This window comes from Engystomops pustulosus, chromosome 7 (genome assembly GCF_040894005.1).
Source record: "Engystomops pustulosus chromosome 7, aEngPut4.maternal, whole genome shotgun sequence".
NCBI lineage: Eukaryota > Metazoa > Chordata > Amphibia > Anura > Leptodactylidae > Engystomops > Engystomops pustulosus.
Window position 1 is genome coordinate 59,099,045 of NC_092417.1, and position 24,281 is coordinate 59,123,325.

At 44.5% G+C, this 24,281-nt stretch overlaps 1 protein-coding gene across 2 annotated transcripts in view; it reads right to left on the minus strand.

Annotated features, from left to right (window-relative positions):
• The window catches only part of VRK1 (VRK serine/threonine kinase 1), a 29,048-nt gene extending 5,150 nt beyond the window's left edge, over positions 1 to 23,898 (minus strand). For both annotated transcript variants that reach the window (XM_072116062.1, XM_072116061.1), the window contains exons 1-10: positions 23,744 to 23,898; positions 20,793 to 20,968; positions 20,483 to 20,538; positions 11,144 to 11,213; positions 10,335 to 10,422; positions 8,384 to 8,492; positions 8,147 to 8,239; positions 6,713 to 6,845; positions 1,356 to 1,476; positions 194 to 252 (exon numbers count right to left, since the gene is read on the minus strand). In XM_072116062.1, coding sequence (XP_071972163.1) covers positions 194 to 252; positions 1,356 to 1,476; positions 6,713 to 6,845; positions 8,147 to 8,239; positions 8,384 to 8,492; positions 10,335 to 10,422; positions 11,144 to 11,213; positions 20,483 to 20,538; positions 20,793 to 20,958 — 895 coding nt within the window. In that variant the 5' untranslated portion in view covers positions 20,959 to 20,968; positions 23,744 to 23,898. The remainder of the gene's footprint in view (positions 1 to 193; positions 253 to 1,355; positions 1,477 to 6,712; positions 6,846 to 8,146; positions 8,240 to 8,383; positions 8,493 to 10,334; positions 10,423 to 11,143; positions 11,214 to 20,482; positions 20,539 to 20,792; positions 20,969 to 23,743) is intronic.
• Between the last annotated feature and the right edge of the window lie 383 nt (positions 23,899 to 24,281).

The following is a 24,281-nucleotide window of genomic DNA, read 5'->3' on the forward strand; positions in this document are numbered from 1 at the left end:
CTTACACTGGCAGCCGTAATCAAACAGTGCGAGTGTGTAGGAACAATTGTCAAGTTATATTTCAACAGAAATTATACAAAAACAAAAGTTTTTTTTAAAGTCACTCCAGAATGGTGAGACCCATAAATATGACCCTTATATAGGTGAATACTGTTTAATCAAAATATATTTGTCAGCATAAGAAAAGACCCACCTGGCTTCTTCTTTCCTGGGAAGCACTTTTCCATAAGTGTTGAAATTTCATCGCAGTATCTAGAGTAGATAGATTTAAAAAAATTAATTAAAAAAAGTTTACATAAATATGTACTGGCTCATTGTGGGGCTAGATCGTTATTGGAATCAATCACTTCGTTCTATAGGTTTTTTAATTAACTTATTTCTAGTCATCCCAGGGGCCTTAAAGGAAATTTACAACTCAGTTAAGTAAAAGTGAAATGCACACTCACCTATAGTTCTCTTCACCTCGACCTCAGCACTGGTCTTTAATCTTGGCACACTGGGATTGCCTTAAAAAATGTCTTATAAAAAGCAGTGCGGAGCGTGGGGACGCAATGTCCCTCACACCTCCTGTGTTATAGATACCTCCCTCTCCCAGCTTAGGCGTCATGTGAGAGGTGTGAACAACAACAATAAATAGCCTGAAGCCCTGGACATCGCGTCCCCATGCTGCGTTTTATAAAACTTTTTCCTTAGATATGCCAATATTAAAGACCAACTCCGGGATCAAGGTGAAGAGGACTAAAGGCGAATATGTGTAGTTTAATTTTACTTTGAGTGATTTCCTTAAGGGAGGGTGTCTAGACACTGGTGTAATATAATTATTAATATATATATATCACATACATACACACACACTGGCCTGTTCTTTATTTAAAACAATGTCAATAGGTCATAAATATGCAAGACAGAAAACCCTGTTTAAACATGCAATCATTTGACTGCTTAGGCCGTGTTCCCACAGTCAGGGCTTTCTGATGCAGTTTTTGAAGCTAAAAGCAGGTGATGGGTGAACCCACATCAATAGGCACTTCTGCTTCTCATTTTGCACATTAAAAACTGCATCTGAATTGAGGGGGGCGATACAGACACCTATCCCATTTACTTTGCTGGTTTGTTTATATAGTATCCTAGATGCAGTACTGTGGCCACATATCAGGATCTTCCTTCTTAGCAAGAATGGAAATGGTCACCATTCACCTACCTGTTTCACCTGGGAAAAAAATTAGGTAGCATGATGCATTGTAGCATAGCATTTAATTGTTAAAAGAATACTTTACTGCCGATAATGTGGAAAAGCTAATAAACAGAGTTTAAGGGGAAAAAAAAAAAATAATTATTAAAAAAAACCCACACACCTTATTTTGGAGTTTGCAACATAATTAGGATCTGTCAATTTATCCTCCCATGGAAGTTTTCCACACAACCACTGAATCATGCAATAGCCAAGGATTTCCAAATCTCCTCTTCTTGAAGGACCTGAAGCCAAATAGTAAAACATTACAATATCACAATTGAGTACCATACAAAAACAGAAAGCACCTAAAATACAAACATTAGGCCTAATAATGAGAGTAACTGCTTGTAAAGCCAGATTACAGAGGGACCAGGGAAGCCCCACAAGCTTATTAGCAGAATGTTAAAAGATTGTGCCTGGATCCATCTATAAGCAAGTGCCCCGCACACCTCCTGTGTTATCACGATGGATTTTTATGGCCGATTTATTTTAAAAGCCAATCATTTATAGCATTTCTGTAGTGGTAGTTTAATACACTTTTTTTTTTTTTTTAAAGATTCAACTTTTTGCTTTCATGACACATAACAACCATTTGTAGGTTTTTATTTTTAGCTCTATTTAGGGGAATTGACATTACAAAAAGTGAAAAAAGGCCTATTTCATTATGCATGCAGTCCCCAGGTTACATACAAGATGGGTTCTGTAGGTTTGTTCTTATGTTGTATTTGTATGCAATTGAGAACTGTATATTTTATAATAGTATCCCCAGTCAGAATTTTTTTGGTCTCTGACAATTGGATTTTAAACATGATGGATTGTCACAAGTACAAGGAATAACAATGAATCTTAATTGCAGACACCTTTGATAACTGTTACAGGTGATCATTGTAGCCTGGGGGGTATAGAATAGTAAATTCGTAACATCCAGCGGTCCCGTTTGTAACTTCGTATGCAAGTTGGTTGTTCTTATGTAGGGGATCGTCTGTATAGTCTTATTTTTTTTTTCACTTTCAATACACACAGAGAAAAAACTAATGATTTTTTAGTAATAAATTGCTTCCCTATTGTTTTCTGGTTGCTTTGATACATAAAGTGCATAGTTACAGGCAAATGGGGCAATTACAGAGATGTTATATACAGAACACCCTCACTAGGAAGATACCAGCTGACTAATTTACACCTTTCTATCCACAGAGAAATCCCGAGGCATTGGAAACATTCAGTAAAGGTTAATAAGAATGGGCGAATAAAAGTAAGCTTTATTGGTTCTTCAAAAAGAAGATAAGATAAAGAAAATGTTCTTTCACCCATACCATGCTGGAATTTGCTAGCCTTATATGAAAAGTGTTAGGTTAGGGGATAATTTTTTTTTTTTTTTAAGTTTACTTTATTTGGACACTTTTTGTACCAAAGCTTCCCAGTATAACTGGGACATCCATAAGAGATTGAGGAAAAAGAAAAACTCTTGTGCGCTACCCAATAGCCTTGCTTTAAATTTGTGACTGTAGGCTCCAATAGGGGCAACAGAACTGCTTCCATTCACTACTTAGTGCTCCCAGGTTCCATTTTTCATGCACAAGAAACTGCAGGGAAACTGAAGATGCAGCTGCAGCATTGGTTCATGTCTAAAAGATGGCGGGTGGTTCTTATTGGGTTAAGGTACCTCACATATACACAGTGTATACATATACACTGTGTATATACAGTCATCTCTACTATAAGGGGTTGTTGACAAAAAAGGTCTGGAGTTGTTTATGGAATAAAGCAGCAATTTACAACATAAAATCCGCAATGGCATGTTACAAAATCCCATTGTCTAAAATTTTTAGGGTGCAATAAGTTTTTTTTTTTGTGACTCCTCAAACTCTATAGCTTACTACAGGGCTTTTAACACATTCATGCACAATATTCCCTATGAGAAATGTTTGGGTGGTGTTTTTATGCAGTCAGATATTGCCCAGAAAAATAAACTATTTTCTTCATCTGTCTGGAGAATGTAATTTCTAAGAATTCAAGGGATGTCACATACACAAACTGTGCCAAAGCAATTTGCATACTGTATGTAGGAGGCCTAGCAAGTTGTTTGGACAGAAATACAAATTACTTCTGCAATAACAGCACCCCCTTAGTACAGTAAATGAACAGCTGAGCCAAACACTTCAATATGATGTTTGTGAAGAACCAGTAGCAGACTTCATAAGTTAGAGGAAAAAGTGTCACTTACTCAATATTTGGTTTCCTAACTTTATGCTCTTTTAAACACCAGACAGACAACTAATATTTTATACACGCCGACAGCTGGATGTAAGCCAGAAATTAAGGAAATAAATTATTAATTTGACAATGCTATAATAATAAAAAAAAAAATAAAAATATCACAGATATAATTCCAACCTATGTATATAAACCCTGTTGTACACAATTTTAGTTTCCCTTGGATCCGACCATAAATCTTCTACGGTCGGGCAGGGCAGATCTTTCTTATGAATAGCTTCTCCTGCAGTGAGCCGTCTGCCGCCCCATTACAACAAGGGCTCACAAAGATACTTCTTGCCAGCAAGCAGCAATGTGCACAGACTCTACAAGCTACAGGCAAGATAAGACCTTTGTAACAGGGCAAGGAGACATATAGCAGTCTGGCAGGATTAACCAAGAATGTGCACCCGATATCCTGCATGTGTTGCTCCCCTAAGTTCACCATCTTCCTCCCGGTGCATGTAAGTGCTTGGCTTGCGACACAATTTTGAAGTTAAATCTCATGGTTTGTCTGAATTAGTCGGATCATTCAATGGCCCGCCCCCCAATTTGTACCGCATGAAAGCCGTGCGACACAATTGCCTTCTAAATACCTGTACCATCAACGCGATCCCCAAAAACGTCGGAAAACCCAACAAATGCGGCCGCGGGACCCATAGTAAATAAGCCTCATAGTGTTCTATATCCATCTCATCATATCTCATATCTGTCACTTAATATAGTTAGATACTAGTGAGTGTCCAGAAGTGTATATAAACTTTGTACCCTTATAACCTAAGCACATGGTCAGTACACAGTATCTCTCAGTACAGAGGAATCAGGAAGTGTCTGCTTAGAATCCCCACCAACACTCCTGAGTGATAAGATCTAAAACAGAGTAGTAAGTAAGGAGTAAAAATAATAATAAGACACTCATACTGTGCATACTCTAATAGTATCAGAAGTTTTATTGATAATCCTTTGTACCATTACAGCAATACATTTTTGAAACTCCAGTTGTCACTGGAAAAATAAATTTTGTCTGAGCCACAATTATAAAATTGTCTGTATGAATGTATATGTACATCAAAGTACTGTGCAAAATATAGAGCAGTGGCGGCAAACCTATGGCACGTGTGCCAGAGGTGGTACTCTGAGCCCTTTCTGTGGGCACTCAGGCCATCCCCCCAATTTCACCAAACAGGAACACATCCACCAAATCTTACTGCAGTCCCAAGCAAATTAAGGGATGCTGCTCTCAGTGCTATTTTAAAGCAATACATCACTGGCTGTTTGAAACTGCAGGAAAAGTGAGAAGGTGTTGACTGAACTGCATTGTCTTTGGAGTTCATCCTGCTGGTCCCACTATTCTTCCTGGAGAGAAGCTACAATGATAATCTGAATTTGCCCACTTAACTGTCAACTGCATTGGTGGCCTTAGGAGAGCCAATACAATTGAATGATGTTGAAGAACCGGTAGCAATAAGTTAACTGCTTGAAATGCCATATTGGCACTTCATGGTAAATAAGTGGATTTTGGTTGTAGTTTGGGCACTCAATCTCTGAAAGGTTCACCATCACGGATATAGACGATGCAAAATGTGTAGTGAGACTTGCACAGGGGTAATAGAAGAGTAGAAAAAAAAAGGAATGATTTTACCCTTTCCTTTAGCCCTTATGGCCAGTTTGTCCCAATGTTGTCCATGTACCCATAAAACTCCCATCCATACAACAGCAGTACCGCAACTTGTATTCAAAAGACTTATACCCTCCTTGAATTAACTTGGCCGTGATGCGTTTCATCCGTAAAAGGACTCAGAGGGCAGTGTCAGCACATATTACTCAGGGAACAGAAAGTTTAACCCCTAAAATCAGTTTGTCGGCCAACAAGTTTGGGTTCCTCTGTCACAAACCGCTTAATAGGGGTGATGCTCCACAAATTGCCCTCAACTGAGCAAGGACCACAGCAGACACTAAGGATTGTGTCCAAATGGCCATAAGAGTGTACCCCAGCCCGTTGCCCAAGTCACAGACTACATGCCTAAAGTCAGAAGGGGGTTAGTGCATTGGGTTCTTCTACTATTGCCAAATAGCTGTGGAGTACAAGTATTACTGCTATTTTGGTGCGCATTATATAGAGCAGGATTCCCCAAACTGCGGCCCACGGGCCACATGCCGCCCGCAGACCGTTTCGATCCGTCCCCCGACGCTTGCCGCGCCGGGCCCCAGCGGCCTTCGACAGTCGGGCAGGAAGCTCCTGCCCGTCACTGTATAGTGCTCGATGCGGCCGGAAACGGCCGCTCGAGCACTATTACTGGAGCGATGTGGCCGGAATACAACTCCAGCGCACATCGCTCTTTGAACTTAGATGCACCCTTTCCTGCCCGGACGCGACAAGAAATTAGAAGACGCGCCGCGGGAGACTTAGGAGAGTACTGGGTTTTTATTTTTTTTTATTAAAAAGGGCAGTAAAAAGATTGTGGTGGCCGGTGCTCAATAGTTAGTTATGAGGGGCAGTATAGGAAATAATTAACGGTGGGGGGGGGGGGGGCAGCATAGGAAATAATTAATGGTGGTGGGGGGGGGGGGCAGCATAGGAAATAATTAATGGTGGGGGGGGGGGGGGGCGCGCAGCATAGGAAATAATTAATGGTGGGGGAGGGGCAGCATAGAAAATAATTAATGGTGGGGGAGCATAGAAAATAATTAATTATGAGGGGGGGGGGGGGGGGAGAGAGGCATATTCAATAATTAATGGAGAGGAGTCCCAGTATATTTAATTAATTTTCCAATTAATTCATTAATTGGGCCAATATTTAAAATAGTTCTTAAGGGGGTGCAGTATATTAAATAATTAATTGAGGGGGGGGGGGGAATGCCAGTGTATTATGGATGCGGTCACATGTACTGATATTTATTTTTAAACTTTAGTCCGGCCCCCCAATGGTCTGAGGGGGACAGTGAACGGCCCCCTATGTAAAAAGCTTGGGGACCCCTGATATAGAGCACCCATGTGCTTTATTTGGTGTAAATATATTTTTCTGATGCTATTTGGAGCAGGTTCCATAGGAGTATATTACGTTTTTGGATTAAAAGTCAAGCTTTAAAAACATGACATTGTTTGCTAAAATACATTTTATAGTACCCAAAGCACTTCCGCTGTGCCCCTTAGCCTTCCACTAACCTTACACCTTTATTCCAGAGCAGAGATTCATACCAAGTAATGAACACAAATGTACTTACTAACTCCTTTGTGGGCATCAATACTTGTAAACTCTATTGTGCCATCATGGCATTTCCTGGGATCTTCTTTATATTCCTTGTGCACACCTTCTGGACAGTATCTGTAGGCAAGACCATAATCCACCAAGAACACCTGAAGATACAAGCAGTTGTTATACTATAATACAATCAGAAACAGAGGCCAAACTTAAAGGGGAGGATGATCGTGTGGAATAAACACATCCTAGCCTCAGAAACTCCTTGTGACAAGGTAACTGTAGCCAAGTGTTTAACATCTCCTGTGAGCATAGGATAAATTATTGTTTCGGACCCCATAATGCCGACAGGTCCTGCACACAAATGTGCAATATTGAGCTATAAACAACGGACCATGAGCCCGTGTGTCAACAGCAAGTGAGGTCAACTCATGTACTAATGACAAGAGACTGCCCAAGAATAGTGTGAGGGTATAGAGCTGAGCCAGTAGTTGAAACAAACACTAGCACAGGGGTATGTTGTATATGTGTGCATGTGGACTTAGACATACTACAGGCTGGCTTTACAGTTCATAAATTACATAGTTATACAGGTTCCATGAAGAGTGGCAGCCTCTGATATGACATTCCTAGACCCAGGTAGGTAGATATCAAAATTTGCTGCTCTATTGTGGAGTCTTCTTAGAGATGAAGGTTTAGCAGAGATAAAACTGCTTTTATAAAGCAGCCATTTTATTTATATTTTAGGCAACCACCAGCAGCGGGGAGGTATCATTTAAAAACAAGAAGCTGTTGTTCATCTTCAAATATATACAAGTGTGTTAAATTGTTTTCTGTAAATGAATATTTCAGGTTAATATAAGAATCTTTAAAAAATAGCAAATCCCCCTGGAATCCTCCTGACGTAGCCTTACAACGTATGACACAAAACGTGCGAGCATACCACTGTGTGCATGAGAGGAGGTGACCCCTCACTGCTCCATAAGAAACAGCACCGCACAACCGGGAAAAGATAGAGCATTCTCTATCTTTTCCCGGTGTACGGCGTGGAACGATGCCACACCTGGCGGCCATTGCCAACTATGGGGAAGGAAAGATGCGGCCAGATGCACGTCCGCCCAGACAGCCGTCTGAATGAACCCGAAGTATTATTACAAAGTTTCATTTATTCAACCGAAACATTCAGTTGCAGAAAACTATATAAATATTAAAGCATATCCTGCTACTACCACCAAACACATAACAGAAGTGACTGTGGTGCGCTAGCGAGTATCCTCAAATCAGATGAAACTGCTCTGAGCTGTAATACAAGTACTAAGCTGCACCTGGCAAACAACAAGTGAGGATACAGAGCAGGCAGAAGCCCTGAGGACTCTGCATTCAGCTGATCCGATGCTGGGATTTAAACCCAGAAAAACTCAATTTTTCCCCAAATCCAAAATGGTCTCTTACAACATACCTGTTCTGGATGTTTATGATGTAGGAGAAGATTGGAAGCTTTGATATCTCCATGTACATATTCATGCTCATGTATATACTCCAGAACATCAATCTGAAAACATGCACAGCAAAGGATCACTGTAAAATTCAATGGTAAACTACAAATTGTATAGTAAAATGAAAGGAAACAAATCCATAGTGATCCAAGATGGCAGGATTTAGGCTATGCCATTGTGTTAACCAATGCAGCACGTACCAGTCTCAGTCCTAACTGCAGCACAGTTTTGTGGGAGAATCGCTTGGAATTCTCTTCAAATATTTTCTGCAAGTCCTTCCCAAAACGATCCATGACCATAAACCTATAACTGAAATCAAGAACGAGTTAGAAGTCCAAACTGACCAAAGACCAGAAAGGAGGAGTGAAATTTAAAAAAAAATATCAAGGATGTAGGATCCATCAAACATTCATAACCCTGAAGGAATTGCTTTAATGAATAAGAGTACCAAGGAAGGTCACAACATCCCTGATGTAAACAGAAAACTAGTCTTGCATGTCTAAAAACAATAGGGGAGAAGTATTAAATATATGTTACCCAAAACCCTCCTAAAATCAACTTCTACAAATCTTACAAATGAGCAAAATGGGGTTTGAAGAGACATGTTCTGTTCATTATAACAGCCTGTGAATCTGCAGCACTGGGGGTGTGGTCACATGTTACAGTTACCGCATTACAATCAGTTTTGAGGTGGTTTTAGGTGCAGTTTTGTTAAAATAACAGGTGAAAGACATGAACTAAATAGGTGAATTTGATTTTGAAGGGAAAACCTGTTCCCTAAATGTCACTTACATGGTAAATTACCAAAACTACACCTACAACCAACTCAAGGTGCGTTCACAAGTGGCAGAAACGTATGCATTTTTTAAACGCATCAGAACAGCTGAGAAGAGAATATTTTGTAAATGCAATGTTAACAGCTACATAGCTGTTAACAATGCTATACAAAGTCTCCTCTTCTCAGCTGTTCTGAGAGAAAGGTGATTGCGATACAGTTTTAACTGCAATGTGTGACTGCACCCTCAGGGGCTCTGGTAAAGCGCCACCATACCGCTCCATACGCCGGAAAAAGATAGGATATGTCCTATCTTTCTCCGTAGTACGGCGCCGTGCGCCATACATCCCTATGGAGAGGGGCGGGGCTGAGCTGCGCTCACCTCCTCCTCTCCCCGCGTGCTGCCGTTGCCCGCCATGCTACGGTATGGCGGGCCACCGCAGTGTGAATGTAGCCTTAGTGAAACAGATTAAAAACCGCCAAATGCAGGGTAAAAAAAAAAGGGTACAAAAACGCATGCGTTTTCAGTGTGTTTAAGAATGGTCCAAGAACTCACCGTGTGAGCATAGCATAAGGCTACCGAGTTGTACTTTGCACCAGCTATGAGTTGGTCTAGTTTTCCCACTCATTATTGTGGTGCAGCAAAGTGCCTAAAGAAATCCCCCCTAATGTCTGCTGACTGGGAGCAAATCTGTTTTCCATCATCCATAGCGCAGAATAAACCAACATTAATAAGAATTAACACACATTACATTCTGTTCACAATCTATGGGTACATAGGAGGAAGCGGAGCAGTGTGGTTATTGATTATTGTAGGCAAGTCTAAACAGATTGGGATTCAGATTATGTTGAAGGTTTGCAAGATGTGGAACAGTTAGACATTGAGGGGCACACAGAAAAATTATTTGTTGAGACGATAGGAGAGTGAAGGATTAAGTCTTTTGAAGATTATGTGTGGCACGGTAGTGGCAGATTAGTTTAAATCAAGGGTTGATATATTAAACTGAATTTCTTGTGCTATGTGTAGCCAGTGGGGGACGGGAAGAGGATAAATGTTAGCCAGTGCCAGAATGTATAGTACTGAAGTGTGCAGAAAGTCACTTCCTCATTACTATTATGCCCATTTGCAGGAGGGAGGTTAACCACAGAAAGTAGATCTGCCACCAGATAGAAACTTGCAGCAAAGATGACTATGGTGAAGTCTGTTAAATTTTGTCAATACACAAGCAGCTGAAGACATTACATGGATGTTGCTGCCTATACAGGCCTTAAATGTAGGCTCATGTCTTTGAATAGCACCATCTAAGGGTCAGGTTACCCAAACACAATGCATCCTTTAGCTGAACTTTATGTTCTCCTCCACTCACAATCATTACCTTTTCCCATTTTTATCATGCAATCCAGAACCCCAGTACCTGGGTACACCAAGATACTTCAATTTATGACTGCTGGTCCATTTCTGAACTAAGAGAAAAAAAAAAAAAAAAAAAGTCAAGCTCCTTTATAGGAAACGAAAAGTTAAAGGGGTATTCCAGGAATCAGCATAATTCATATATAAGTGGGCACTCAAAATATAAGCTAATGTGTAATTAGTTATTTAAAATTTTGCTCCCCTTAGCAGAAAATGCTGATGGCATACACTGTAATGAAGAATTAAAATACTACTGGCCCTTTAAATCAGTCCGTTAATTTCCTCCGCGCGGTCCGTTGCAGGACAGAAGATGGCCGCTGGTCACATGTCCACATCACATGTCCTGTACCTGCCTGTGCAGGTCATGTGATCACCAATATGTTTGGCTGTAGTCGGTTGGTTGCACTGCATCCAGTATGGCCAGTGTTGTGGGGATGGCAGTTACACATCATTACTATGGTAATGAAAGTCTGTTATATCATCACTGTTAGCAGAGCATAAGTGGTAGGAGGAGTTACTGAGAACTAAAGGATCATGGAACTTGTAGTTTCCAGTGGCGGCCATCTTAGTGATAACTCCACCTACTTTAGAGAGGCCATAAATTTTGTAAATCATAAAATCTATTTATTTAAGCTCCGTTTTATGACTAATGACATTGAGTAATGTTGTATTCATTTATTTATATCATCATGGGTTTTTGTGTCAGACGTTCATATTCCCGGAATACCCCTTTAATAACCTATTTTTTTTCCATATACATTTACAAACACTTACTCATGTCTGGTTTGGCAGCTCTCATGTAAAATTTAAGTTCGGAGAAGAGGGGTCCATTGTCACTCGGTTCCTAAAATAGAAGTCACATAAAACCTTCCTTTAATTACCGGTAACCCAATTTACTTATGTGCATTTTACAATTCCATTCACACACTAGAATCACACTTTATTGACCCATAGGCCACGTTCACATGTTGCATTTCTAAACGCAATTCAAAAAAAATCATTTTTGAAATTTAAGATCATTGTGCTTTCAGGCAGATAGATTTACCACCTAAATAAGTTACTGAATAACATTTCCCATATGTCTACTTTACACTTTCATAATTTTTGAAATGTCTGGATAATTTATTTTGATGTCACACAGCTTACAAATATTGGTTTTCCGTATTTTCAGAATTGACTATTTTGGGGATAAATACGGTTTTGAATGAAATTTTAAATATTTTACATTTGGAACACCCCCCCCCCCCCCCCCCATACGTATCAAACCATTTTCAAATCTGCACCCCTCAAACTATCAGAAATAGCTTTCCAGAAGATTTTTAACCCCTTGAGATCTTCATAGTAATTCAATCAAAATGGAGGTGAAATTTTGTCCGTTATACGTTCATTTAGCCTTCATTAGATCTATCATTTGTTCATCTCCGTCTTCCAAGTGGCATAATATTTTTACTTTTTTTGGCTAAAGAGCTGTTTGATGGCTTGTTTTTTGCGGGACATGTACTATGCAACAGTATAATTCTGGAGTACATATGATTTTTTATTGATTTAAATGTTTTTTTATTCAATAACTTTTTTTTTTACTAGTGACACCATGGGACATAAACAGGCAATCACCTGATCTATTGCAGGGTATTAGCTGTGTCAGCCTATGCACGTGCACAGGCTGACACTTTGCCTTTAAGAGGACTTCACAGACGGCATCATACAGGCACTGCCTGATCAGACCTCGGAGCTGCCGTTGGTACAATCGGCACCCCCTGAAATGGTTTGATAGTGGGGCAGAAATTCCCAAAAGGCAGTTTAAATGCCATTTAATGGGTTAAAACTAGAGATGAGCGAACATGCTCGTCCGAGCTTGATGCTCGGTCGAGCATTAGGGTACTCGAAACTGCTCGTTGCTCGGACGAATACTTCGCCCGCTCGAGAAAATGGCAGCTCCCGCCGTTTTGCTTTTTGGCGGCCAGAAACAGAGCCAATCACAAGCCAGGAGACTCTGCACTCCACCCAGCATGACGTGGTACCCTTACACGTCGATAGCAGTGGTTGGCTGGCCAGATCAGGTGACCCTGGGATAGACTAGCCGCTGCCCGCGCTGCTCGGATCATTCTGTGTCTGGATGCCGCTAGGGAGAGAGCTGCTGCTGGTCAGGGAAAGCGTTAGGGTGTTCTATTAGCTTACTGTTAGGCAGGAGTGATTCTCCAAGAACCCAACAGCCCTTCTTAGGGCTACAATAACGTTCTACTTTTTTTTTTTTTTATTTGCATCTAGTACCATTTTGTGAGGAATTAGCAGGGGGACTTGCTACCGTTGTGTTTAGCTCTTAGTGGCACACATATCCACCTCAAACACCAAAGTGGGAAAATTTAGTAGGGGTTGGATTTCAATTAGGCACAGTCTGCCATTTTTCCTTTTTTATTTTACGTTTATTTTGTTTAATAACTCAGTGTCATCTCATCTGGCATATTAGTGTGCTTTCATACTTGGCTAGAAAATAGCCATAGGAGAATCCAAACGGCTTACTTACGCCTACAGTAGCGTTATATATTTGATTTCTGGTCGATCTGCTGGTGGCTGTACTTGCTGCAGTGCATCTACTAGCCAATTGTGAGCAATTTGTAGTGAGACTTGCGACCGCTGTGTTTTGCGCTTAGTGACGCACATATCCATTGCAAAGACCGAAGTGGGAAAATTTAGTAGGGGTTGGATTTCAATTAGGCACAGTCTGCCATTTTTCCTTTTTTATTTTACGTTTATTTTGTTTAATAACTCAGTGTCATCTCATCTGGCATATTAGTGTGCTTTCATACTTGGCTAGAAAATAGCCATAGGAGAATCCAAACGGCTTACTTACGCCTACAGTAGCGTTATATATTTGATTTCTGGTCGATCTGCTGGTGGCTGTACTTGCTGCAGTGCATCTACTAGCCAATTGTGAGCAATTTGTAGTGAGACTTGCGACCGCTGTGTTTTGCGCTTAGTGACGCACATATCCATTGCAAAGACCGAAGTGGGAAAATTTAGTAGGGGTTGGATTTCAATTAGGCACAGTCTGCCATTTTTCCTTTTTTATTTTACGTTTATTTTGTTTAATAACTCAGTGTCATCTCATCTGGCATAGTAGTGTGCTTTCATACTTGGCTAGAAAATAGCCATAGGAGAATCCAAACGGCTTACGCCTACAGTAGCGTTATATATTTGATTTCTGGTTGATCTGCTGGTGGCTGTACTTGCTGCAGTGCATCTACTAGCCAATTGTGAGCAATTTGTAGTGAGACTTGCGACCGCTGTGTTTTGCGCTTAGTGACGCACATATCCATTGCAAAGACCGAAGTGGGAAAATTTAGTAGGGGTTGGATTTCAATTAGGCACAGTCTGCCATTTTTCCTTTTTTATTTTACGTTTATTTTGTTTAATAACTCAGTGTCATCTCATCTGGCATAGTAGTGTGCTTTCATACTTGGCTAGAAAATAGCCATAGGAGAATCCAAACGGCTTACGCCTACAGTAGCGTTATATATTTGATTTCTGGTTGATCTGCTGGTGGCTGTACTTGCTGCAGTGCATCTACTAGCCAATTGTGAGCAATTTGTAGTGAGACTTGCGACCGCTGTGTTTTGCGCTTAGTGACGCACATATCCATTGCAAAGACCGAAGTGGGAAAATTTAGTAGGGGTTGGATTTCAATTAGGCACAGTCTGCCATTTGTCCTTTTTTATTTTACGTTTATTTTGTTTAATAACTCAGTGTCATCTCATCTGGCATAGTAGTGTGCTTTCATACTTGGCTAGAAAATAGCCATAGCAATAGGATAGCATCGTTTGGTTTTAAAAACTCAAAAACACAAAAAAAAGTTAAAAAAAAATTAAAGCTATAACTCTCATTTTAAAAATGTTTAACCCGAGGGCTAGGGGTAGAGGACGAGGGCGGGGACGTGGGCGTCCAACTACTGCAGGGGTCAGAGGCCGTGGTCCTGGCCGGGGTGAGACACCACCTGCTTATAAGGGAGCAGGGGAACGCCGCAGAGCTACACTCCCTAGGTTCATGTCTGAAGTTACTGGGACTCGTGGTAGAGCACTGTTGAGGCCAGAACAGTGCGAACAGGTGATGTCGTGGATTGCTGACAATGCTTCGAGCAATTTGTCCACCAGTCAGTCTTCCACGCAGTCCACCCATGTCACCGAAATCGCCACTCCTCCAGCTCCTGCACCTCAGCCTCCTCCCCCCCAGTCTGCCCCCTCCCAGGAAAATTTGGCATTTGAACCGGCATACTCTGAGGAACTGTTTTCTGGACCCTTCCCACAGTCACAAACCACTTGTCCGGTTGCTGCTGAGCAATTTTCCGATGCCCAGGTTTTCCACCAGTCACAGTCTGTGGGTGATGATGACCTTCTTGACGTAGTGGAAGTGTGTAATGAGGTGTCCGACGATGAGGAGACACGGTTGTCAGACAGTGGGGAAGTTGTTGTCAGGGCAGGAAGTCCGAGGGGGGAGCAGACTGAGGGATCGGAGGATGATGAGGTGACAGACCCAAGCTGGGTTGAGAGGCCGGGTGAACACAGTGCTTCTGAGACGGAGGAGAGTCCTCGACCAGAACAGGTTGGAAGAGGCAGTGGTGGGGCCAGACGGAGAGGCAGGGCCAGAGCTGGTGCATCAGCGCCAAATGTGTCAACTGGTGAAGCTCCCGTGGCGAGGGCTCTTGCGGCGAGGGCTAGATCTTCAGAAGTCTGGAGGTTCTTTAAGGAAACACCGGATGACCGACGGACTGTGGTGTGCAACATTTGCCAAACCAGGCTCAGCAGGGGTTCCACCACTACTAGCTTAACTACCACCAGTATGCGCAGGCATATGAATGCTAAACACCCCACTCAGTGGCAACAAGCCCGTTCACCTCAGGCCGTGCACACCACTGCTCCTTCCCCTGTGTCAGCTGATAGTCAGCCCCCTGCCCAGGACCCTGCCACAAAAACCCCATCGTCGCCTCCACGATCCTCCACAGCATCCACCAGCGTTCAGCTCTCCATACCCCACACGCTGGAGCGGAAACGCAAATATAGTGCAACCCACCCGCACGCCCAAGCCCTTAATGTGCACATCTCCAGATTGCTTAGCCTGGAGATGCTGCCCTATAGGCTAGTAGAGACCGAGGCCTTTCGCAACCTCATGGCGGCGGCCGCCCCTCGGTATTCGGTCCCCAGCCGCCACTACTTTTCCCGATGTGCCGTCCCAGCCCTGCACCAGCACGTGTCAGACAACATCATCCGTGCCCTGACCAACGCCGTTTCTGACAAGGTCCACCTGACCACGGACACGTGGACGAGTGCTGCCGGGCAGGGCCACTATATATCGCTGACGGCACATTGGGTTAACTTGGTGGAGGCTGGGAGCGAGTCTGACCCTGCGGCTGGTCATATACTGCCGACGCCGAGGATTGCGGGGCCTACCTCGGTCCAGGTGTTTCAGGCCTACTATGCCTCCTCCTCCTCCCACCCCTCCTCCACCTCCGAACTACCATCCGTGGGCACGGCGCCATCAGTCGGTAGCTCTAGGCACAGCAGCAGTGCCGTCGCTAAGCGACAGCAGGCGGTGCTCAAACTGCTGAGCCTAGGCGACAAAAGGCACACCGCCCAAGAGCTATTACAGGGCATCACGGCGCAGACTGATCTGTGGCTGGCACCGCTGAACCTCAAGCCGGGAATGGTTGTGTGTGACAACGGCCGTAACCTGGTGGCGGCTCTGCAACTCGGCAGACTGACACATGTGCCATGCCTGGCCCATGTGTTAAATCTGATAGTTCAGCGTTTCCTCAAGACATACCCCAATCTTTCTGATTTGCTCACGAAGGTGCGCCGCATCTGTGCGCATTTCAGGAAGTCCAGCCCAGATGCTGCCACTCTCAGGGCAGCGCAGCGCCGCCTCCAACTGCCCGCTCACCGACTGTTGTGCGACGTGCCCACGAGGTGGAATTCAACACTGACCATGTTATCCAGAGTTTACCAGCAGCGCAGAGCGATTGTAGACTGCCAGATGTCAACTTCCACCAGAACTGGTAGTCAGGTCAGTCAGCTTCCTCAAGTCTACAATGAGGAGTGGACGTGGATGTCTGATATCTGTCAGGTGCTGAGTAACTTTGAGGAGTCAACACAGATGGTCAGTGGCGATGCCGCCATCATCAGCCTCACCATCCCGCTGCTTGGCCTGTTGAAAAACTCTCTGGTCAGCATGAAGTCGGAAGCTTTGCGCTCGTCACAAGAGACAGGGGAAGAATATTCCCTTGTTGATAGCCAAAGCACCCTCAGGTCTGTTTCTCAGCGCATATCGGAGGAGGTGGAGGTGGATGAGGAGGAAGAGGAGGAGAATGTTGGCGAGACACAAGAGGGGAGCATTGCTCAGACCTTCACTGTTCAGCGTGTATGGGCAGAAGAAGAGGAGTTGGAGGAGGAGGAAATGGACAGTCAGGCCAGTGAGGGGAGTGAATTCTTACGCGTTGGTACTCTGGCGCATATGGCAGATTTCATGCTAGGCTGCCTATCCCGTGACCCTCGCGTTCAAAGAATTTATTCCAGCACCGATTACTGGGTGTTCACTCTCCTGGACCCACGGTACAAGCAAAATCTTGCCACTCTCATCCCTGCAGAGGAAAGGAGTGTGAGAATGCATGAATACCAGCAGGCCCTGGTGCACAAGCTGAAACAGTATTTCCCTTCTGACAGCGCTAGCGGCAGAGTGCGTAGTTCTGCGGGACAAGTAGCGAGGGAGAGTAGGCGAGCAGGCAGCTTGTCCAGCACTGGCAAGGGTACGCTTTACAAGGCTTTTGCCAGCTTTATGTCACCCCAGCAAGACACTGTCACCTGTCCCCAGTCTCGGCAGAGTAGGGCTGATCTTTACAGAAAGATGGTGAGGGAGTACGTAGCTGACCATACCATCGTCCTAAATGATCACACAGCTCCCTACAACTACTGGGTTTCAAAGCTGGACATGTGGCACGAACTGGCGCTGTACGCCTTGGAGGTTCTTGCCTGCCCTGCCGCTAGCGTCTTGTCCGAGCGGGTTTTCAGTGCAGCTGGTGGCATCATCACCGATAAGCGTACACGCCTGTCGACTGACAGCGCTGACAGGCTGACGCTTATTAAAATGAATAAAGGCTGGATTTCTCAGAATTTCCAATCTCCACCAGGTGAAGGAAGCTCAACCTGAATAATTGATCCACTCCTCCTCCTCATTTTCCTCCTTCTCCTCCTCTTTGTACAGTAAAGCAGAGGAAAATGGCTATTTTTTGACAGGGCCCACTGGCTCTAGCTATAGTACTTCATGCATTTAATTTTTCTGGAGGGCCACCTACCCGGTCCTCTGTTTTAAAAAATTTTTGGGACTGCCACATACAGGCACTCAATCTATTCCATTTTACTGGAGGGCCACCTACCTGCTCCTCTGGTTTGAACAATTTTTGGGACTGCCACATACAGGCACTCAATCTATTCCATTTTACTGGAGGGCCACCTACCTGCTCCTCTGGTTTGAACAATTTTTGGGACTGCCACATACAGGCACTCAATCTATTCCATTTTACTGGAGGGCCACCTACCTGCTCCTCTGGTTTGAAACATTTTTGGGACTGCCACATACAGGCACTCAATCTATTCCATTTTACTGGAGGGCCACCTACCTGCTCCTCTGGTTTGAACAATTTTTGGGACTGCCACATACAGGCACTCAATCTATTCCATTTTACTGCAGGGCCACCTACCTGCTCCTCTGGTTTGAACAATTTTTGGGACTGCCACATACAGGCACTCAATCTATTCCATTTTACTGCAGGGCCACCTACCTGCTCCTCTGGTTTGAACAATTTTTGGGACTGCCACATACAGGCACTCAATCTATTCCATTTTACTGGAGGGCCACCTACCTGCTCCTCTGGTTTGAACAATTTTTGGGACTGCCACATACAGGCACTCAATCTATTCCATTTTACTGGAGGGCCACCTACCTGCTCCTCTGGTTTGAAAAATGTTTGGGACTGCCACATACAGGCACTCAATCTATTCCATTTTACTGGAGGGCCACCTACCTGCTCCTCTGGTTTGAAAAATGTTTGGGACTGCCACATACAGGCACTCAATCTATTCCATTTTACTGGAGGGCCACCTACCTGCTCCTCTGGTTTGAAACATTTTTGGGACTGCCACATACAGGCACTCAATCTATTCCATTTTACTGGAGGGCCACCTACCTGCTCCTCTGGTTTGAACAATTTTTGGGACTGCCACATACAGGCACTCAATCTATTCCATTTTACTGGAGGGCCACCTACCTGCTCCTCTGGTTTGAAAAATGTTTGGGACTGCCACATACAGGCACTATCCAAATTAAATTGTCTCCATAGCAGCCTCCACACGTTGTCTCCATTGCTACCTCCAAAAGTCGTCCATATAGCTGCCTCCATACATCGTCCCCTTATCAAACGAGGTGTGTCAGGCAGAAATTTGGGTTGTTTTCATGGATTCCACATCAAAGTTGTTAACTTTGTCGCCACCCTGCTGTGTTATCCACAAAATATACTGGCAAACTTTTACCATTTACGGATATTATTTCAGCGCTTCTTGCGCAGCTGTTTACATTCCCCTCACCCGGCATATCCTAAACTTATAAGAACGCTACTACACTTGATCTTATACAAAAGGTTCTTAGAAGTGCTGTTTGGGGAGTAGCCTATAGACAGGGGCTTGGATTGGCGAAAGCTCGCCTGGCAGCGGAGCGCCAGCTCCATGCCAAGATCCAACTAACATAGTTTTAACTGCAGCACCTTTAATCTACTACTAGTTCACTGCCTCCATACATGGTCCCCTTATCATACGAGCTGTGTCAGGCAGAATTTTGGGTTGTTTTCATGGCTTCCATGTTAACTTTGTCGCCACCCTGCTGTGTAATCCACAAAATATACTGGCAAACTTTTATCATGTACCGATATTATTTGAGCGCTTCTTGCTCACCTCCTTTGGTTCCTCTCTGCCACCCATTGGTTTGAAGCCTGAGTCCAATTAGGGTATGTCGCCATGCCACTCTCTAGCCTGCTGCCGCTGCCTCTGCATGCCGTCCCCTATAGTGTCAGGGTCAATTATTGGATGTTTTAGATGCTATCTAGCTTCATTCTGTCACTCTGTCATGGCCATGCTGTTGCCCATAATTTTGGCATAATGGTGCGATTATGCAGCCTCAGAGGCATCCATGCATGCTGCCCCTGCTGTTTCCTGTCCATTTCCGTGGTGTTTCCATCCTTTTCTGAGGTTTCCAGGTGTTTGGCCAAGCTTCCCTGTGCAGAGCCTTGGTCCCCTTGAAAAATGCTCGAGTCTCCCATTGACTTCAATGGGGTTCGTTATTCGAGACGAGCACTCGAGCATCGGGAAAAGTTCGTCTCGAATAACGAGCACCCGAGCATTTTAGTGTTCGCTCATCTCTAGTTAAAACCCATGACCAGAGCCCACTCTGACCGCAGGTATTACCACTGGGATGTCAGCTGTTAGTTACAGCCGGCACCCCATGCATCCCAATGCCGTCTCAGCTCAGATCTCAAGCTGAGCCGGCATCAGCTCAGCGTACAATATATAGGACGCTGAGCGTTAAGAGGTTAATGTACATGATGCTGACCCCAGACGAAGGCTCGCCGCGGGCCGAAAAGCGCGTCGGGGACGTAGTCATTCCCGGACACTGCGGGATCCACCATCTTTCACACACTGGTAAGGACTAGTTGTTTAGTACAGTTTAGGCGCCCACATGATTTCTTAACACGGCACTTTGCCATTGCATTACCCAAATATAAGCTTATTACAGCTTGGAGCGCCATTACATTGTTTTTGTTTTCTTAACCCATAAATGTCCAGGCATGACTGCCCTTTTCTGTCTGTGTATCACCATCACATTTACTGCATCTCTATGTCATTGCAATTTTTTCTCTTTTACTATTTTTGTTTATGTTTTTTAGTCAAAGCTATCATGCTAATAAACATTGTCATACTTTTTAATCTCATCCCAGTGTCAATGTCTTGCCTTCACTCCCCTTGCCTTTTATGGGTAATTTGGGTGTATATGATGCTGTGTAAATAGATGCAGACATACCACTTTGATGACATAAGGTGCATCAGGTCCCACAGTTTTGGAAGAGTTTTCGTCCGCTGGTGAGCAAGGAAGAAGAAGAAAAAACCATGCAACTTTAGAAATAAGTAGTACTGCATGATACTCTCATTTTTGGTTTTGGCAGTAAAACACAGATTAAACAATTTTTTTTTTTTTGGGAGGGGGGGGGGGGGTGGCAGCCACTATAACCATCTATCCTAGAAAGGAGACTATATGGCACAAAAAGTGAACAGGTTTCCAACAATGAGTCTTCATAATCCTATACTACTACAAGTTTGCCTCATAACCTTACCAAGATAAAGACGTCCAAATCCTCCCTGGCCAATCGGCAATCCCAATTTCCATTGCTTTTTTGCAGAATCCACAAGCACTTCTCCTTGTGGAAATTCCTCTGCCAACTTGCGTTTAGCTGGAGCTTTCCTGGCGGCCGGTGCTGCCCCTTCTTTCTTACGAGGCATTGTATTTAGTCTGCAAAATAATTTAGACATGTGTACAATAAACCAGTAACAAATATACTTTGAGTTCAGAACTCAGAAATATTTTGCACATACTCTCCACCAACATCATAGTGTTTCACTACCAAGATGTGATCAAACGCAGCACATAAACAAAAAAAAAAAATTACCATCAAAAGTAAAATAGTGGCCAAACCACATCCATGATGCTCAATTTAAGTGGAGTTCAACTTTCAAACCCTACAATTAGACCCAACAAGTAATCCAACTGGTTACTGTGCGATATATCAAGAACACACAAAGCCAGGCATATGTACCGTATATGTATATGAAGCCCGTGACACATTAGGTCTTCTACATGGGTGAGTGTTTATTTTGATGGTCCAGAGATTTTAATCCTATATGTATTTTTATAGACTTAATCATTAAAAGTTAGGTTTTATATATGTTTTTTCACCCCGTGCTATGTTCGTGCGATATATCAAGGAGGCGTACTCCAGTGCTCAACATTGTAAGGACAGACCACACTGACGACAAAGTGACTGCAATATATGGATACACGAAGTCCCTTTTCCACTGAGAAACTGCAGCAACAGACAACATGATGAAAACATGACCGTGTAATCTTCTCTCTTCATAGGAGGTATCAGTATATACATGCACACCCGAGTGCACAGAGCGCCGTCCCCTCCTGCATATGCACACCCGAGTGCACAGAGCGCCGTCCCCTCCTGCATATGCACACCCGAGTGCACAGAGCGCCGTCCCCTCCTGCATATGCACACCCGAGTGCGCAGAGCGCCGTCCCCTCCTGCATATGCACACCCGAGTGCGCAGAGCGCCGTCCCCTCCTGCATATGCACACCCGAGTGCGCAGAGCGCCGTCCCCTCCTGCATATGCACACCCGAGTGCGCAGAGCGCCGTCCCCTCCTGCATATGCACACCCGAGTGCGCAGAGCGCCGTCCCCTCCTGCATATGCACACCCGAGTGCGCAGAGCGCCGTCCCCTCCTGCATATGCACACCCGAGTGCACAGAGCGCCGTCCCCTCCTGCATATGCACACCCGAGTGCACAGAGCGCCGTCCCCTCCTGCATATGCACACCCGAGTGCACAGAGCGCCGTCCCCTCCTGCATATGCACACCCGAGTGCACAGAGCGCCGTCCCCTCCTGCATATGCACACCCGAGTGCACAGAGCGCCGTCCCCTCCTGCATATGCACACCCGAGTGCACAGAGCGCCGTCCCCTCCTGCATATGCACACCCGAGTGCACAGAGCGCCGTCCCCTCCTGTATATATACACCCGAGTATACAGAGCGCCGTCCCCTCCTGTATATATACACACACACACACACACACACACGAGTATACAGAGTGCCTTCCACCTCCTGTATATATACACACACACACGAGTATACAGAGCGCCGTCCCCTCCTGTATATATACACACACACACACACAAGTATACAGAGCGCCGTCCCCTCCTGTATATATACACACACACACACAAGTATACAGAGCGCCGTCCCCTCCTGTATATATACACACACACACACACTCACACACACACACGAGTATACAGAGTGCCTTCCACCTCCTGTATATATACACACACACACACACACACACGAGTATACAGAGCGCCGTCCCCTCCTGTATATATACACACACACACACACACACACACACGAGTATACAGAGCGCCGTCCCCTCCTGTATATATACACACACACGAGTATACAGAGCGCCGTCCCCTCCTGTATATATACACACACACACACGAGTATACAGAGCGCCGTCCCCTCCTGTATATATACACACACACACACACGAGTATACAGAGCGCCGTCCCCTCCTGTATATATACACACACACACGAGTATACAGAGCGCCGTCCCCTCCTGTATATATACACACACACACACGAGTATACAGAGCGCCGTCCCCTCCTGTATATATACACACACACACGAGTATACAGAGCGCCGTCCCCTCCTGTATATATACACACACACGAGTATACAGAGCGCCGTCCCCTCCTGTATATATACACACACACGAGTATACAGAGCGCCGTCCCCTCCTGTATATATACACACACACGAGTATACAGAGCGCCGTCCCCTCCTGTATATATACACGAGTATACAGAGCGCCGTCCCCTCCTGTATATATACACGAGTATACAGAGCGCCGTCCCCTCCTGTATATATACACGAGTATACAGAGCGCCGTCCCCTCCTGTATATATACACGAGTATACAGAGCGCCGTCCCCTCCTGTATATATACACGAATATACAGAGTGCCGTCCCCTCCTGTATATATACACATAAGTATACAGAGCTCCATCCCCACCTGTATATATACACATAAGTATACAGAGCACCGTCCCCTCCTGTATATATACACACATGAGTATACAGAGCTCCATCCCCTCCTGTATATATACACCAGTATACAGAGTGTCGTCCCCTCCTGTATATATACACGAGTATACAGAGTGCCGTCCCCTCCTGTATATATACACATAAGTATACAGAGCTCCATCCCCACCTGTATATATACACATAAGTATACAGAGCACCGTCCCCTCCTGTATATATACACACATGAGTATACAGAGCTCCATCCCCTCCTGTATATATACACCAGTATACAGAGCACTGTCATGGTATATGAGCACATACACAATGGCAGCTGTGTACACCGCACCACCTCACAACCCGCAGCTCCCCTCCCACAGGGCGCCGGCCCCTCAGTCATACAGCCGGGGGTCTGCAGTACCTCACAGCCGCTACTTCTCCTGGGCGGGAAACTCAATTCAGTTACGGCTCAGCCTCCGAGTCCTCCTGTCTATTTCCTCACGTACCTAAACGTGATGACGCGATGCGTCACATGACTTGAATTCAAGCTTCAGGCGAAGAGAATTCCCGCCAATGAGCGCGAGCGGAGAGCGGAGAGCGGGGAGAGTGACAGGAAACCGCGGGCTGTGGTGGTCACCCAGTACCCTCATGTGTATCATACACACACATCTATAGCCCCATTATCTATAAAGCGTGCATTATCCAGCGTTTCAGTATAGAATAGAACTGCACATGAACAGGAATGGGACCTACTCTGAGTGACATCCAGCTCAAACGTGCGGCCACAGAAACTATAGCTGTGTGTACGAGGCCATAGAAATGAAATAGTGTGTGTTATCCAATGAAATAACAGCGCGCATTTGCTCCTTCAGTTTTTCAGATGCAGTTTTTGACTTCCAAACCAGAAGTGTTCTCACCCGTTATCATTGAAACCTGTCAAAAACTGCATCAGAAAAACA